The sequence below is a fragment of the Procambarus clarkii genome, chromosome 44 (genome assembly GCF_040958095.1).
Source record: "Procambarus clarkii isolate CNS0578487 chromosome 44, FALCON_Pclarkii_2.0, whole genome shotgun sequence".
NCBI classification, from domain to species: Eukaryota; Metazoa; Arthropoda; class Malacostraca; order Decapoda; family Cambaridae; genus Procambarus; species Procambarus clarkii.
In genome coordinates this window covers 4,130,648-4,147,744 of record NC_091193.1, presented here as the reverse complement: position 1 = coordinate 4,147,744, position 17,097 = coordinate 4,130,648, and the positions used below count along the sequence as shown (strand labels likewise).

Sequence of the window (17,097 nt, the reverse complement as noted above, 5' to 3'; positions counted from 1 at the left end):
CACTGCTGAAATTACACTGTGTGAAAATTGGGAGACAGTATGTTGTTGTTGTTATAGATTCAGCTACTCGGAAGAAGTTCTAAGTAGCACGGGCTATGGTGAGCTCATAACTTACCTGGCACAGGAGCGGGGCAAATAGCACGGGCTATGGTGAGTCCGTAGTGGACTTACCTGGCACAGGAGCGGGGCAAATAGCACGGGCTATGGTGAGTCCGTAGTGGACTTACCTGGCACAGGAGCGGTGCTGAAACAGTATGTTGTTAAAGATTCAGCTACTCGAAACAAGTTCCAAGTTGCACGGACTATGGTGAGCCCGTAACTTACCTGGCACAGGAGCGGGGCAATTAGTATGGGCTATGGTGAGCCCGTAGTGGACTTACCTGCCACCGGAGCGGTGCTCCCGTGATTACTCTGATTGATTGATTGATGAAGATTAAACCCCCCAAAAGGTGGTACGGGCATGAATAGCCCGTAAGTGGTGGCCCTTTTGAGCCATTACCAGTATCAAGAGCTGATACTGGAGATCTGTGGAGGTGCGACTGCACCCTGCGTGACGGGAGATGGCTTCCGTGCGTGATTACTCGTTGTTGTTGTTTAAGATTCGCTACTTCGAACAAAAAGTTCCAAGTAGCATGGGCTATGGTGAGCCCATAGTGGACTTACCTGGCACAGAAGAGGGGCTGTAAGTGAGGTGAAACAGTAGAAGACATGTCGTATTTATACCATTGGGAGGTCAGGTACATACAATTAGGTGAGGAGTAAAAGGTAGGGGTATAGGTCACTTTAAAAATATTTATAACGTGGCCAGATGAGATGCGGTGCTCTGCACTGAACATCGCCATTTCTGGCCCTCTACCCTTTCATTCTATCGTGCTACAGTGGTGAAATCAAAATTGTTCTTTGACGAATACGAAATTAGATCACTACCCGCCAAACACACACAGAAACTACGACGTTGGTACAACGTTCGAACAAGTTTTAACACCTCTGTAGCGAGTTAATCTTATACTCGCTCCATTATCTTAATAGCATAACTAATTAGCACTAATTACAGAAGCTGCAATCTGAAGCTCTTCTCATCTTGTTGGAGGGATCTGAGGTGTAGTCACCATATAAGCAAGTGATATGAGGAATAGCGTCGGTACATTTTCCACAGTCAACAATGTAGCACTCGGCGTGTACAGTTCTAATCGACCCAAGACGCTACAGCTTCGACACAGAGCAGACAGCAGACTACGACCGCATCGAGCTACAACGCTCTCGGTCCCCGAGTTTAGACACTCACAATTCCCAGTCGAGCCGCCACGCTCTCCCACACAGCGCTCCACGACTCCGGCCTCACTCAGCTCTCTGCTCTGCTCCAAGCTCCGTCTCAACGTTTACGACAACGCCACCAGCCGACTACTGTAATCAAGACTACTAAATATATTTGAAAACTCACTAAACAATGTGTATCTAACCTACTCAACAACGTAACATACTAAAGGTATGTACGTTACACTTCCTAACCAGTTATAACAACCAATATAGCAAGTTGAAACAACGTTCTAATATGTCATAAACACGTTAAGCCAAAATGTAACAACTTTATTACAAGTTGTAACAAGTGGAAAATAGAGACAGTTTCGGTTTGTGTTTCCAGGGTAGAAGGCGTTCAGCAGGGTGATCATCCAGCTCCTCTTCTTTTCAGCTTAGTCTTAAAAGAAATCAATGAAAGCTTATCCAGCGAGTTCAACATTTGGTTTTTGGATGATGGCACTATAGCTGGCACCGTATATCACCTCTTGGATGACATCAGGAAAATAAAGGAGCAAGAAGTAAGCCTGGGTCTGTTTCTAAACCCTTCCAAATGTAAAGTAGTCTTCTCCAACCCAGATCTCATAGCTAGAATAAGATAAGTCCTTCCCGGAACCTATGTCATTTGGGCTGTGAACAGCAATCTCCTTGGATTGACGAGATTATCGTCAGTCTGGTCTAACATCATTGACGAGATTATCGTTAGTCTGGTCTAACATCATTGACCAGATTATCGTCAGTCTGGTCTAACATCATTGACCAGATTATCGTCAGTCTGGTCTAACATCATTGACGAGATTATCGTCAGTCTGGTCTAACATCATTGACGAGATTATCGTCAGTCTGGTCTAACATCATTGCCGAGATTATCGTCAGTCTGGTCTAACATCATTGACGAGATTATCGTCAGTCTGGTCTAACGCCATTGACCAGATTATCGTCAGTCTGGTCTAACGCCATTGACCAGATTATCGTCAGTCTGGTCTAACATCATTGACCAGATTATCGTCAGTCTGGTCTAACGCCATTGACCAGATTATCGTCAGTCTGGTCTAACGCCATTGACCAGATTATCGTCAGTCTGGTCTAACGCCATTGACCAGATTATCGTCAGTCTGGTCTAACGCTATTGACCAGATTATCGTCAGTCTGGTCTAACGCCATTGACCAGATTATCGTCAGTCTGGTCTAACGCCATTGACCAGATTATCGTCAGTCTGGTCTAACGCCATTGACCAGATTATCGTCAGTCTGGTCTAACATCATTGACCAGATTATCGTCAGTCTGGTCTAACGCCATTGACCAGATTATCGTCAGTCTGGTCTAACGCCATTGACCAGATTATCGATAAAACAATCACTGAACTCAAGAGGATGGAAGACAGGATATATGACATCGATGCTCACGGTGCTTTTTATCTCCTCATTAGATGTCTCCCTTCCAAGGTTAACCTACTTTCTTAGGTGCGCCCCATCTTACAATAGCCCAAAGCTTGAAGAGTATGACTTCCAACTGAAGACCACGTTAGAAAAAGTTGTCAACTTTCCAACAAAAGTTTCCCTCGATGATTGCCAATCGAAACGAGCCACTCCTCCAGTCAGGCTCGGCGGCCTTGGTGTCTGCACCGTCATCCAAATTGCAGCCACAAACATCCTGTCTTCCTCCTCAGCATCAGATAATCTGGTCAAGGAAATTCTACCAGACAACCTGTGTGATTCAGAGGAGACACATGACTCCCACTACATGGAATGCCAGACAAAATGGAAACCATGGCAGACCTGTTACTCAGATCAACCTTGCTGAAAGCCAAGAAACATTCCAGGAGGGACAGCCTCATTGTAGACAAAAAGCCACAGCTTTGCTGGAGGCAGCAACAACCCCCAGTGACCGAGTGCACCCCACAGCTGTGCAGGCTCCCCATGCAGGGGACTTCCTTCTGGCAGTCCCTATGTCTGCGACAGGCACACGTCTTGATCCGCAGCAGCAATGTATTGCAGTCGCTCTCCGCCTTGCTGTCCATATCCACACTGTTCATAGGTGTACTTACGGCGAGGCAGATGCAGCTTAATGTGGACTGCATGGCCTGCACTGTGGAAAATCAGGCGGTTGGCACTCACGGCATGACAAAGGCAATGACATCACTAAGAGGAGATCTGCATCTACCCAGTGTCCAGCAGAGAGAGAGAAAGAGAGAGCCTCACAATCTATTCAATCGTTACTCAGTTAGCTTTGTTGGCGAACCAGATGAAATCACATTGCGTCCTTGGAAAAATGGCAGACAATTACATGGGGCGACACACAGAGAAAGAGACAAGTCAACCAATTACATGGAAACAGCAAAGAAACAAATTAGTTCCAATAGGGTCTGAGACCACTTGGTCCATGGGGAGAGAGTGCAAGGAGGTTTTTTAAGGATCTTGGTTCCAGGTTCATTGAAACTCTAAAGTGGCAAGCATTCTCTTAAAGCGCCTCAGTGTGGCGATCCAGAGGGGAAATGCCCGCTGTATCCTCGGTTCTTGCCCGGCGTCAGAGGAGTTTGAAGAAATCTACACCATCTAGGAAATAAACGCCCCTTAATTTCCTCTTAATGTTCACTTTGTGTAACCAATCTGAAGCCGAAACAGGGTTTCACACAATTCCCCCCCCCCCATGCACCCTGGCTCTGTCGTCCAGTAATTGTACCTCTGTCGACTTTGGAATTCGACTTCGACTTTGGAATTCTACAGATGCAGTAGTACCCCGTAGTACCCAGTAGTAGTACCCCAGTAGTACTCCAGGTTACAATTCTTTTACCACGTCGTGGCGTAGTCGTTCAGGGCGTGCATCTGGGAACACCCAGCACGTAGGTTCGAATCCTTATCACGGCTCCTGTGAATTTTCTCATTGATATACCATGATAATGTGATTTCACTGTATTATTATAATTATTATCATTATTATTATTATTATTATTATTATTATTATTTTAATTATTATTATTATTATTATTATTATTATTATTATTATTATCATTATTATTATTATTATTATCATTATTATTATTATTATTATTATTATCATTATTATTATTATTATCTTTCGCGCACAGGAGAGGTGACCGTCGATGTCTTGTATGTGAATGTATTCATTTTACTTATATACCTTTATTGTTTTTAACAGTGGAATTATTTTATATAATGCATTTATATTCATTCATTCATTGGCTGGATTACAAAATAACACATTTAAATTCTATGTTACACTTTCGTTGTATACCTGCTACTTGTTCTTCACTTAAAACCTGCTACTTGTTCTTCACTTAAAACTGAATCATCTTAGCCACTTGTTGTTAGTAGTATTACTGTGTTGTCAGGTAATCCCTGGAACTGTGACTGTGTCTTAGTAGTATTACTGTGTTGTCAGGTAATCCCTGGAACTGTGACTGTGTCTTAGTAGTATTACTGTGTTGTCAGGTAATCCCTGGAACTGTGACTGTGTCTTAGTAGTATTACTGTGTTGTCAGGTAATCCCTGGAACTGTGACTGTGTCTTAGTAGTATTACTGTGTTGTCAGGTAATCCCTGGAACTGTGACTGTGTCTTAGTAGTATTACTGTGTTGTCAGGTAATCCCTGGAACTGCGACTGTGTCTTAGTAGTATTACTGTGTTGTCAGGTAATCCCTGGAACTGTGACTGTGTCTTAGTAGTATTACTGTGTTGTCAGGTAATCCCTGGAACTGTGACTGTGTCTTAGTAGTATTACTGTGTTGTCAGGTAATCCCTGGAGCTGCGACTGTGCCTCCCGCTGGCTACTGCACAGTGGCTCCCACAACACCACTACCCCCACCGTCACCTCGCCCACCTGCTCCTCCCCACTACATCTCCGCCATCGGAAGCTCACTCTCCTAACAGGTGCATTTCTTGATTTATTAGTTTATTTTAATTTGATTTTGCTTAAAGGTTCAGTTGAGAACTGTCTTAAGTGTCTTTGTTAGGTAAAACATTCCTTACACACGTAGGGATTCTTCATTTAATCTGGGAACAATTACTCAAAGTTGAGCATCTAGACAAATATAATGTATTTATATGCACAAAATCCCGTTGTAAACAAAACATTAAGTTGTTTTGGTCTTAGACCATAACTACCACCTACTTAGATAAACAATTTATCTACCACATGTAGATAAAAAAAACCTAAACTTGCTTTTGTAATCTCCATTTATAGAGTCAGAAGTGTGTCGTCTTCATGTCCCGGGAGGAGAGAGCCAGGTGGTGTATGTAGGTGACGAGGTCGAAGGTGTGCTGGCTAGCAAACTCGGCCTCCTTCACCTTGTTAATGTGACTACGCTCAGTCAGCAGGCACTCGTGGTCTCGTGGAGGGTGGACGCGGGGTTCTACTCTTCATATAGCTCTTTCTCTCACCCTCTTTCTTGGGCTATTACTATACAAGACCCGCAGGAGGACCGCAGAGCCGCGAGGGTCGTTAGAATGAGCCTAGAACGATTCAAAGAGAAGCGTCCTGATTGGATGCCAAGTAATTCTCTCTTCACGGAAGTATTACAAGGCCTCGAGCCTGAGATGCAGTACACAGTCTGCCTCTCACTCGTCCAGTATTACTATATCTATATTCATCCGGATAACTGTCGGCACGGAACGACTTCTGCTAGAATTGTTCCTACAACGTCCGCTTTGACTGAAGCACTGGCATCGGTACCTATAGGATCTATGGAGAATTACTCTGTCAAGACAGAGGGAGTGAGTATGGTAAACGAGGCTCGGCAGGTAACCTTGTCATGGACTGTCACTATCTTTCTCAACGAGTTTAAAATACCAGCTAAGCAAGATACCATAATGTTGCGTCCCTTAGGGTGGAAGATCACTTACCGCCGCTTTGGAGAAGACAATATGACAGAGGTTGTATTGGTGAGTCGAGGTGGTGAACCTGTTCAGAATTTCACCAATCATTACTCTGTGAAAGGTCTTCAACCTGGTACAGGTTACATTTTCTGTTTGCGTTCATTGTCTGATGAAGAGGTGAGGACGGCTGTCTTCAGCAGCTCTGGCGAGGTTCACAACATTAATCCTCAGGCGCAATCACAGGTTTTCTTAGCTCCAAAGTTGTCAGCGTCGGCTACACAAGGTCACACCATGCAGGTGGACGTTGATCACCTCGTTCATCCTACTTTTAACGATGAAAAGACACAACTGTTATCAGATATCTCTCAGCGTCATTTTCTTTCTCATGAAGATTTGAAGTCACAAAGAACGAATTCTGCATCTCCATCTCGTGGAAGTACACCCCTGTCTCAGTCACAGGAAACTGGCCCAATGTTTCTGTCAAAAGAAAATAATGCAACACTTCCATCACAAGGAAGCATTGAAGTATTTCCATCACAGGGAAGCACCACACTGCTCCCATCACAAGGAAGCACAACACTGCTTCCATCACAGGGAAGCACAACACTGCTCCCATCACAAGGAAGCACAACACTGCTGCCATTACAGGGAAGCACAACACTGCTGCCATCACAGGGAAGCACAACACTGCTCCCATCACAGGGAAGCACAACACTGCTGCCATCACAGGGAAGCACAACACTGCTCCCATCACAGGGAAGCACAACACTGCTGCCATCACAGGGAAGCACAACACTGCTCCCATCACAGGGAAGCACAACACTGCTGCCATCACAGGGAAGCACAACACTGCTGCCATCACAGGGAAGCACAACACTGCTCCCATCACAGGGAAGCACAACACTGCTGCCATCACAGGGAAGCACCACAACGTTCTCCGTGCAAGGAAGTCATACCGGGTCACCATTCAAGAGACCATATTCACTAACTGGTCATAGCAAACAAGAGCTTCCAAACATGTTATCACCAGGAAGAAGTTCTGCAGTACCTTTGAATATACCATCCGTACCAAGCCTGACTCAGTCACGACGTCCTCCCCGGCCACAGTACGGAGGGCACTTCGTCTACACCAGCACGGGTGAGAGAATTGTTCTTCCAATACCATCTTTTGGACCTGATTCTCCTTTTAATATTCCGTCTGTTGTAGGACCTAGAGTAAAGATGGGCCCCAGTGGTCTACCAATTTCCTCATCCTCGTCGCCAGTGGCGCGTAATTCACGGCAGAGGTTTATATATGAATTTGATGGTGTGCCACTTGAAAAAACTCAACAGTCATATACCTATGATTTTACAACAGAAGCAGCTAATACTGCTTCTTCCTCAAAACATCAAGTCCAAATATCTGAGACAAGGCACAAGCGGTCAAATGAAGAGAATATCAGCACTCTGTATAAGGTAAATGTAGAATCTGGACTCATGCAGTATTGCCAAGAAATCATCACTCCTCATGAAGAGGATGTAATACCTCTAATAGCCATTACCTCCACTGTGTCCAGCGCGATGGCAGTAGTGTTGGTGGTCATGTTATGGTGGTGCTGCCTAAGGAAGTGTCGCTATGGTAAGGCAGACTTGGGTGGCAGACCCACTTACACCGCGCGCAAGACTACCGGTACTACCACCTCAACTCCAGCCAGCGTCTTCCCCGGTAATGACCAGGTCCTCACAGGTTCTGTTATCACTGAAGGTAATGGAGATCTTAAGCAAGCTCGACCTCTCATGAAGACCAGCGCTACATCTGCTGGGAATATAACAATTGACCATGAAAATAATAAAAACTTGATGAAAACTGAGCGTTCATCTTCTCTTTCTTCCAGCTTTGGGTACCTAACACCTCTGAAGATGCCCAGTGGACTTATCCGCGACCCTGTTCAGGCACTCATCAATGCACAATCAAGCATTATAACAAATCCCCATTTTGTGGGGGATCATCTCCAGCAGCACAGAGACGTGCAAGAGTTCCATCCAGGATATGATATTCCTCCAACATCATCACATAAGCCTCTCTTTGGGTATGACTATCCTCACCCAGTTCCTGTAAATCCTATAGGAATTTACGTAGATAAAAATGGCAGACTTGAAAATCAAAATATACTGCCAGTTCCTTTACCAGGAAGAAGTGTTTCCAAATACAAAGCTTCCTCTGAAACTGGTAGATATACAGACAGCTATTCACAAATAAATTTAAATATTCCCTTGGATCAGAAGAAGAGTTTTGACCAAAACAAAATCATAGATTTAGACAGGAGCCCAGATTCCAACAAAAGCCTTGACTATAATTATATTATTCCAGAAAATAAAGACAATATGCCCATAAAGTCCAAGGGCAAACTCACAGAGAAAACGGGCTTTAAATTAATGCGGGATGATGACTGTCCAGAAAGCCAAGTTTACAATGATCATCAGTTTCCATCTACTGAACAATTCAACCATTCTGCACCAGACTCAGATAATGCTGGAGTTATTTTCAACGATGAGGATTCTCGAGTATCAGGTAAAACAACACCAGCAAAATTTCATTTACACATCGGTGATCGCAAAAATATTTCGCACCAGAGATTATCTAGAAAAGAACAAGGGGAATCACCATCCATATACACACACACACTCACTGGATGTGACAAGGTTGATGATTATATCCCTCAGCAAGACGTGACCAGCAGGGATAGAAACAGGGACCAGGCTCGCAACAGCGTGCCTCTGGACGCTTCAAGGGCGAGAACCAGCTTGGGCGAAGTGGTCCTTACTGGTGGAACTCTCATTGAGGTCCCTGAGGGATATGTTGTCCCGAAACCAGCTCATTCCGTCACAACACTGGTGCCAGACACACAAGTTCAGTATTATGAAACGACCAAGACAGTTTCGCCTCCTGATCCACAAACACATATTCCTGGCAGAAGAAGCTCCTTCCCTGTAAATAAAGGCTATGCTGATAAAGGAGAAAGTAAGATAACACATATCATTACACCCGAGTTAGAGACAAATAGAATAATAATTAAGACCGGGTCCCCGGTGTAGCATATGTGGTGCCACATGTGTACTGGGGACTCCCTGCAGGTGTAGCATATGTGGTGCCACATGGGTACTGGGGACTCCCTGCTGGTGTAGCATATGTGGTGCCACATGTGTACTAGGGACTCCCTGCTGGTGTAGCATATATGGTGCCACATGTGTACTAGGGACTCCCTGCTGGTGTAGCATATATGGTGCCACATGTGTACTGGGGACTCCCTGCTGGTGTAGCATATATGGTGCCACATGGGTACTAGGGACCCACCTGCAGGTGTAGCATATATGGTGACACATGTGTACTAGGGACTCCCTGCTGGTGTAGCATATATGGTGCCACATGGGTACTAGGGACCCACCTGCAGGTGTAGCATATATGGTGCCACATGGGTACTAGGGACCCACCTGCAGGTGTAGCATATATGGTGCCACATGGGTACGAGGGACCCACCTGCAGGTGTAGCATATATGGTGCCATATGGGTACTAGGGACCCACCTGCAAGTGTAGCATATATGGTGCCATATGGGTACTAGGGACCCACCTGCAGGTGTAGCATATATGGTGCAACATGTGTACTAGGGACTCCCTGCTGGTGTAGCATATGTGGTGCCACATGGGTACTAGGGACTCCCTGCTGGTGTAGCATATATGGTGCCACATGTGTACTAGGGACTCCCTGCTGGTGTAGCATATGTGGTGCCACATGGGTACTAGGGACCCACCTGCAGGTGTAGCATATATGGTGCCACATGGGTACTGGGGACTCCCTGCTGGTGTAGCATATGTGGTGCCACATGTGTACTAGGGATCCACCTGCAGGTGTAGCATATATGGTGCCACATGGGTACTAGGGACCCACCTGCAGGTGTAGCATATATGGTACCACATGGGTACTAGGGACCCACCTGCAGGTGTAGCATATATGGTACCACATGGGTACTAGGGACCCACCTGCAGGTGTAGCATATATGGTGCCACATGGGTACTAGGGACCCACCTGCAGGTGTAGCATATATGGTACCACATGGGTACTAGGGACCCACCTGCAGGTGTAGCATATATGGTACCACATGGGTACTAGGGACCCACCTGCAGGTGTAGCATATATGGTACCACATGGGTACTAGGGACCCACCTGCAGGTGTAGCATATATGGTGCCACATGGGTACTAGGGACCCACCTGCAGGTGTAGCATATATGGTGCCACATGGGTACTAGGGACCCACCTGCAGGTGTAGCATATATGGTGCCATATGGGTACTAGGGACCCACCTGCAGGTGTAGCATATATGGTGCCACATGGGTACTAGGGACCCACCTGCAGGTGTAGCATATATGGTGCCATATGGGTACTAGGGACCCACCTGCAGGTGTAGCATATATGGTGCCACATGGGTACTAGGGACCCACCTGCAGGTGTAGCATATATGGTACCACATGGGTACTAGGGACTCCCTGCTGGTGTAGCATATATGGTGCCACATGGGTACTAGGGACCCACCTGCAGGTGTAGCATATATGGTGACACATGTGTACTAGGGACTCCCTGCTGGTGTAGCATATATGGTGCCACATGGGTACTAGGGACCCACCTGCAGGTGTAGCATATATGGTGCCACATGGGTACTAGGGACCCACCTGCAGGTGTAGCATATATGGTACCACATTGGTACTAGGGACCCACCTGCAGGTGTAGCATATATGGTGCCACATGGGTACGAGGGACCCACCTGCAGGTGTAGCATATATGGTGCCATATGGGTACTAGGGACCCACCTGCAGGTGTAGCATATATGGTGCCATATGGGTACTAGGGACCCACCTGCAGGTGTAGCATATATGGTGCCACATGGGTACTAGGGACCCACCTGCAGGTGTAGCATATATGGTGACACATGTGTACTAGGGACTCCCTGCTGGTGTAGCATATATGGTGCCACATGGGTACTAGGGACCCACCTGCAGGTGTAGCATATATGGTGCCACATGGGTACTAGGGACCCACCTGCAACCTTAAACAACATTAATTCACGAAATCTCAATAAATATGACAACATATGAGACAATATTCAACAATAACTTTGCGTGCCTAATAAACTATAAGTGAAGTTACTTAGTTTGAATAAAACATTGTGTGTAATATATAAACCGCTAATGAACCTCATAGCCTTGGGTTGAGTCAGAAAATACCAAATATTTTACAAGTTCTTCCATAAATGTGAAAATAGTTGGTACCCTCGTTACCAAGTGCAACACATTTTTATGTGGTGGGTTCTGTGATTAGCTGAGCCTCAAATGACGAAGAATCACATTCTGAAACCAGAATAAATTTTCATATCATCAAATTGGATAACAAGTTTCATACTCACTTTCATGTCTGTGTTTATAGTGTACAGGTGCTTACGTTTATCTCTTTATTTTTACAATATGAATTTATAGTAATATGAGTAGATTATGTATTATTGAAATATAGTATTTGCCTAACATAAATAATATATATGCATGACTCGCACAAGATGAAAATACAAATATGTAAATAAGTTCACCAAAATAAAACACAAAAGATAAAGAATGTTTAATTAGAGTCCTTGTTCATCATGTTCTTGAACATACCTAAGCAGATTCAGGGCCTACCCTAGATCAAATTAACTTTGAACACAAAAGTTATATATATCAAGAACCCAACATTGGCAAGGATTGGAGGGCTCGTCTACAAACTATTTCTTTGTCACAAATTTCTTACTTATGACAAATCTGATCGCTTCTAAAAAAATTCATAACTGAGCAATATGAGGATTTAGTAATTTTAGACCAGGCCTCCACCCCGAGGAAGCAGCCCGTGACAGCTGACTAACACCCAGGTACCTATTTTACTGCTAGGTAACAGGGGCATAGGGTGAAAGAAACTCTGCCCATTGTTTGTCGCCGGCACCTGGGATCGAACCCAGGACCACAGGATCACAAGTGCAGTGTGCTGTCCGCTCGGCCGACCGGCTCCCTAGGTCAGCCGAGCCTCTCTAGGTCAGGTTAGGTCAGGTCAGGTGACGAAAGGTAAGGAAATGGACTTACATAATCTCACCTAACCTTGCAAATGATCTTACATAACCAAACCTAACCTAACCTTGTAAATGACTCATGGGAGCCGGTCGGCCGAGCGGACAGCACGCTGGACTTGTGATCCTGTGGTCCTGGGTTCGATCCCAGGCGCCGGTGAGAAACATTGGGCAGAGTTTCTTTCACCCTATGCCCCTGTTACCTAGCAGTAAAATAGGTACCTGGGTGTTAGTCAGCTGTCACGGCTGCTTCCTGGGGGTGGAGGCCTGGTCGAGGACCGGGCCGCGGGGACACTAAAAAGCCCCGAAATCATCTCAAGATAACCTCAAGAAGATACAGGACACGCTTCATGGTTGATCAGTAAATATTGACTATATCACTATATCACTCGCCACATGCGCTTGTGTTCTGGTATTGGCATCCTTCTTGAGGTTATCTTGAGATGATTTCGGGGCTTTAGTGTCCCCGTGGCCCGGTCCTCGACCAGGCCTCCACCCCCAGGAAGCAGCCCGTGACAGCTGACTAACTCCCAGGTACCTATTTACTGCTAGGTAACAGGGGCATTCAGGATGAAAGAAACTTTTGCCCATTTGTTTCTGCCTCGTGCGGGAATCGAACCCGCGCCACAGAATTACGAGTCCTGCGCGCTATCCACCAGGCTACGAGGCCCCCTTAGTGATATTTGGCGCCTTGTGAACACCTGCAACACAAATGGTGCGACAGCGTCTCCACAGCTTGGTTCCTTTTGTTGATAATGACTTTAATTCCAAGGTATTGTTGGGTTGGATTACGTAAGCCCCTGTCCAAGGTCAGGATGAGTTATGTAACCTCATTTTCAGGGTTATATAACCTCATTTAGAAGATTAGATTAAACTGGGTTACGTAATCTCATTTCCAAGGTTAGCTTAGGTTACATAACATACTGAGTTTCATGGGAGTGTTATATTGGGTTATGTAAAATCATTTCGAAGGTTAGGTTAGGTTTGGGCATATAAGATCATTTACATGGTTAGGCTAAGTTTAGTTGTGTAAGATAATTTTCAAGGTTAAGTTAGGTTTGGTTGTATAAGATCACTTACATTGTTAGGTTAAGTTTGGTTATGTAGGATCATTTTCTATATTTTCGAAAGGAGATGTACACGAAAAACAGCTCTTATCCTGTTGGAACGTCGAAATATCCAACTGGAACAGCATTTCTCTATTAATCAATATATCACTCAGTATTTTAACGAGGTACAAATAGTTCGTTGAAAATAAAGTATTTAAGACTAATTTGCCATCAATTACGTGTTAGCATCATATTTATTGCACATTTATTGAATGGCAATAAACTGAAAACTAATTAAAAAAAAGTGGAAAAAATGCAAAATATTGCCTAAATCGTTGATATTTGGTTTAAATCACATAAAGGAAAGAAGGATGAGATATGTCAAAATAGTGCTAAATTCCATGATTTTTAGTACAAAACAAAATGCAAGAAAATTTGCTTTAAAATCCAAAATAATGCGAAATTCTGAGATTAATAGGTCAAATCACATTTCGTGAGAAAACATGAAGTAGTATCGAAATATTAGTATACTCCAATTTTTTTGCTTAAAATCATACAACATGAGAAACATGAAAAAACGTCACTATATTACCAAATTCGAAGATTTTTTCTTCAAATAATAAAGCGAGATTTCGTGTTATATAGATCACTAAAAATGCGTATTAAAATTTTGTTTCCAATACAAATAATAAAAATCTATTTGTTTTCATTAGAATTCACTATTGTTCCTGATTTTCCGTTTACATTACAGAAAGAAGATGTACACGTAAAACAGAATTAATCCGACTGAAACATTTAAATTGGCAATAAAAACAGGATTTCTCTCCTAATCAATATCTCACTCACTATTTTAATGAGATATAAATGTTTGATTTAAAATAAAGTATATAAGATGAATTTGCCATCAATTACTGGTTTGCATCATATTTTTCGTATATTTAATGAATTTATAACAATAAAATGAAAATTTTGAAAAACGTGGAGAAACGGCAAAATATATCTTAAATCTTTGATATTTCGTTTAAATCACATACGAAATAGAAGGACGATGAACGTCAAATATATTGCTAAATTCGATGATTGTTAGTTCAAAACAAATTGCAAGAAAAACTTGCTTAAAAAAGCAATATAATGCAAAATTCTGAGATTTGAAGGTAATTCGCATATCGTGAGAAAACATGAAAAAGTATCGCAATATTAGTAAATTAGATTATTCTTGCTTCAACTCAAACTACATGTAAAACGTGAAAAAACGTCACTATGTTACCAAATTCGTGGATTTTTATTTCAAATAATAAGCGAGGTTACGTGTTATTTAAATCACTGAAAATGCATACAAAAATGCTGTTTCCTATACAAATGATAAAAATCAAAGTGTTTTCATTAGAATTCACTATGATGTTCCTATTTTCAGTTTATATTGCCGAGAGAAGTTGTACATGTAAAACGGCTCGAATCCGGCTGAAACGTCGAAATATGTAATAAAAGCAGGATTTCGCTCCTAATCAATATCTCACTCACTATTTTAAAGAGATGGAAATGCTTGATTGAAGATAAAGTATTTTAGAGGAATTTGCCTTATATTACGTGTTTGCATCATATTTAGCAAATATTTAATGAGTTAATAACAATAAAATAACAATAAAAAAAAACATGAATAAACTTCAAAATATGACCTAAATCGACGATATAATGATAATATTAATAATTATATTTTATTTAGGAAAGTACATACATAGTTGCAGATTTACTGTACAAACATTCTGTTTGATTTAAAGATAGAGGTAGTATATACAATACCTAAAGCAACTAGTACGCATAGCGTTTCGGGCAAGTATTTCGTTTAGTATTCGCAAGTTTCGCAAGTATTTCGGGCAACATTTCGTTTAAATCACATAAAGGAAAAAAGAATAATCAACGTCAAATATTTCTCAATTTGATGATTTTTAGTACGAAACCAAATACTAAAAAACTTGCTTAAAAACCCAATATAATGAGAAATTCTGAGGTTTGTAGGTCAAATCACATATCGAAGTAATATCGAAATATTAGTAATTTAGATTATTCATGCTTAAAATATCACAGCATGAAAAACTTTTATCTTTTTATATTACTAAAAGAAGATATACAAGTAAAAAACCTCTAGTCCGGCTGAAGCGTCGAAATATGCAATAAAAACAGGATTTCTCTCATAATCAATATCCCACAAACTATTTTCGAGGTACAAATGTTTGATTGAAAATAAAGTATTTAGGATGAATTTGCTATCAATTACGTGTTTGTGTCATTTTATTCGTATATATTATGAACTATTAACAATTTACTGAAAATTCATAAAAACGCAGAGAAACGTCAAAATATGGCCTATATCGACGATATTTCGCGTAAATCACACAAAGGATAAAAGGATGATAAACGTCATATGTTACTCAATTCGATGATTTTTAGTCCAAAACTAAATACTAGAAAATTACTTTAAAACCCAATCTTATGCGAAATTCTGAGATTTGTAGGTCAAATCACATATCGTGAGAAAACATAAAGTAGTATCGAAATATTAGTAAATTCGATTATTTTTACTTAAAATCACACAGCATGAAAAACGTGTAAAAACGTCACTTTACAACCAAATTCGTATATTTTTATTTCAAATCATAGATCGAGGTTTCGTGTTATTTAAATAATTACAAAAGTATATGAAAATGTTGTTTCCAATATAAATGATAAAATCATTGGTTTTTCATTAGAAATCTCTCTAATTTTCCGTTTATATTGTCGAAAGAAGATGTACACGTAAAACAGCTCTAATCCGGCTGATACGTCGATGTATTCAATAAAACAAGATTTCTCTCCTAATTAATATCTCAATCACTATTTTAACGAGGTACATATGCTTGATTGAAAAAAAAAGAATTCCCGATGAATTTGCCATTAATTACTAGTTGTCATCATATTTATCGTATATTTTATAAATTAATAACAATAAACTGCAAATTCTTAAAAACGTGGAAAAACGGCAGAAATATTGCCTAAATCGTCGATATTTGGTTTAAATCACAAAAAGGAATGAAATATGATAAACGTAAAACATATTGCTAAATTCGATGATTTTTAGCACAAAACAAAAGGTAAGAAAACTTGCTTAACAACACAATATAATGCGAAATTCTGATATTTGTAGGTAAATCGCATATTGTGAGAAAACATGTAGTATCGAAATATTAGTAAATTAGATTAGTAGTAGGCATCGGTCAATCCCATGGGGTAATGGAGTTTTGCCCTGGGGGTCTATTTGTTCTGGTCTAGTTGGTTGCAGCGCCTGCTGTGGCTGTGATAGCCAACCCGAGAATGACAGTCCCGACCGCAGCGAGCGCAAATAAACGCCAAAGCGGGTGCGTCTGAGAGTGGTCGAGACCTCCTCTGAAGTCTATTATCCTCCGCCTGCCTCTGAAGTCTATTATTCTCCGCCTGCCTCTTCAGTTCATCCTCGAATTGCTGGAGTCTCTTCTGCACCTTGCATCTCCAGCCAGATCTGTCCGCAGCCGCTGCCTCCAAAGTGATGATGTCGATGTTCATCTGCTGGAGGTCGCGTTTGCAGGCGTCTTTGAAACGCAGCTGAGGTCTTCCGGTGGGTCTCTTTCCTGATGCCAGTTCTCCATACATGAATCCTTCCGTATGCGGCCATCTTCCATGCGTGCGACATGTCCCAGCCATCGCATGCGTCTCTGCTTCAGGAGAGTGAACATTGAATCGACTCCTGTTCTCTCGAGTACTGTGTTGTTGGTGACGTGGTC

At 42.3% G+C, this 17,097-nt stretch overlaps 1 protein-coding gene across 1 annotated transcript in view; it reads left to right on the top strand.

The window, feature by feature from the left end:
• LOC123745285 (uncharacterized) overlaps positions 1 to 10,130 on the top strand; it is a 145,880-nt gene extending 135,750 nt beyond the window's left edge. The window contains exons 6-7 of the mRNA XM_069300593.1: positions 5,050 to 5,187; positions 5,501 to 10,130. Of these exons, the coding sequence (XP_069156694.1) occupies positions 5,050 to 5,187; positions 5,501 to 9,207 (3,845 nt within the window). The 3' untranslated portion in view covers positions 9,208 to 10,130. The remainder of the gene's footprint in view (positions 1 to 5,049; positions 5,188 to 5,500) is intronic.
• The last annotated feature ends 6,967 nt before the right edge of the window (positions 10,131 to 17,097 follow it).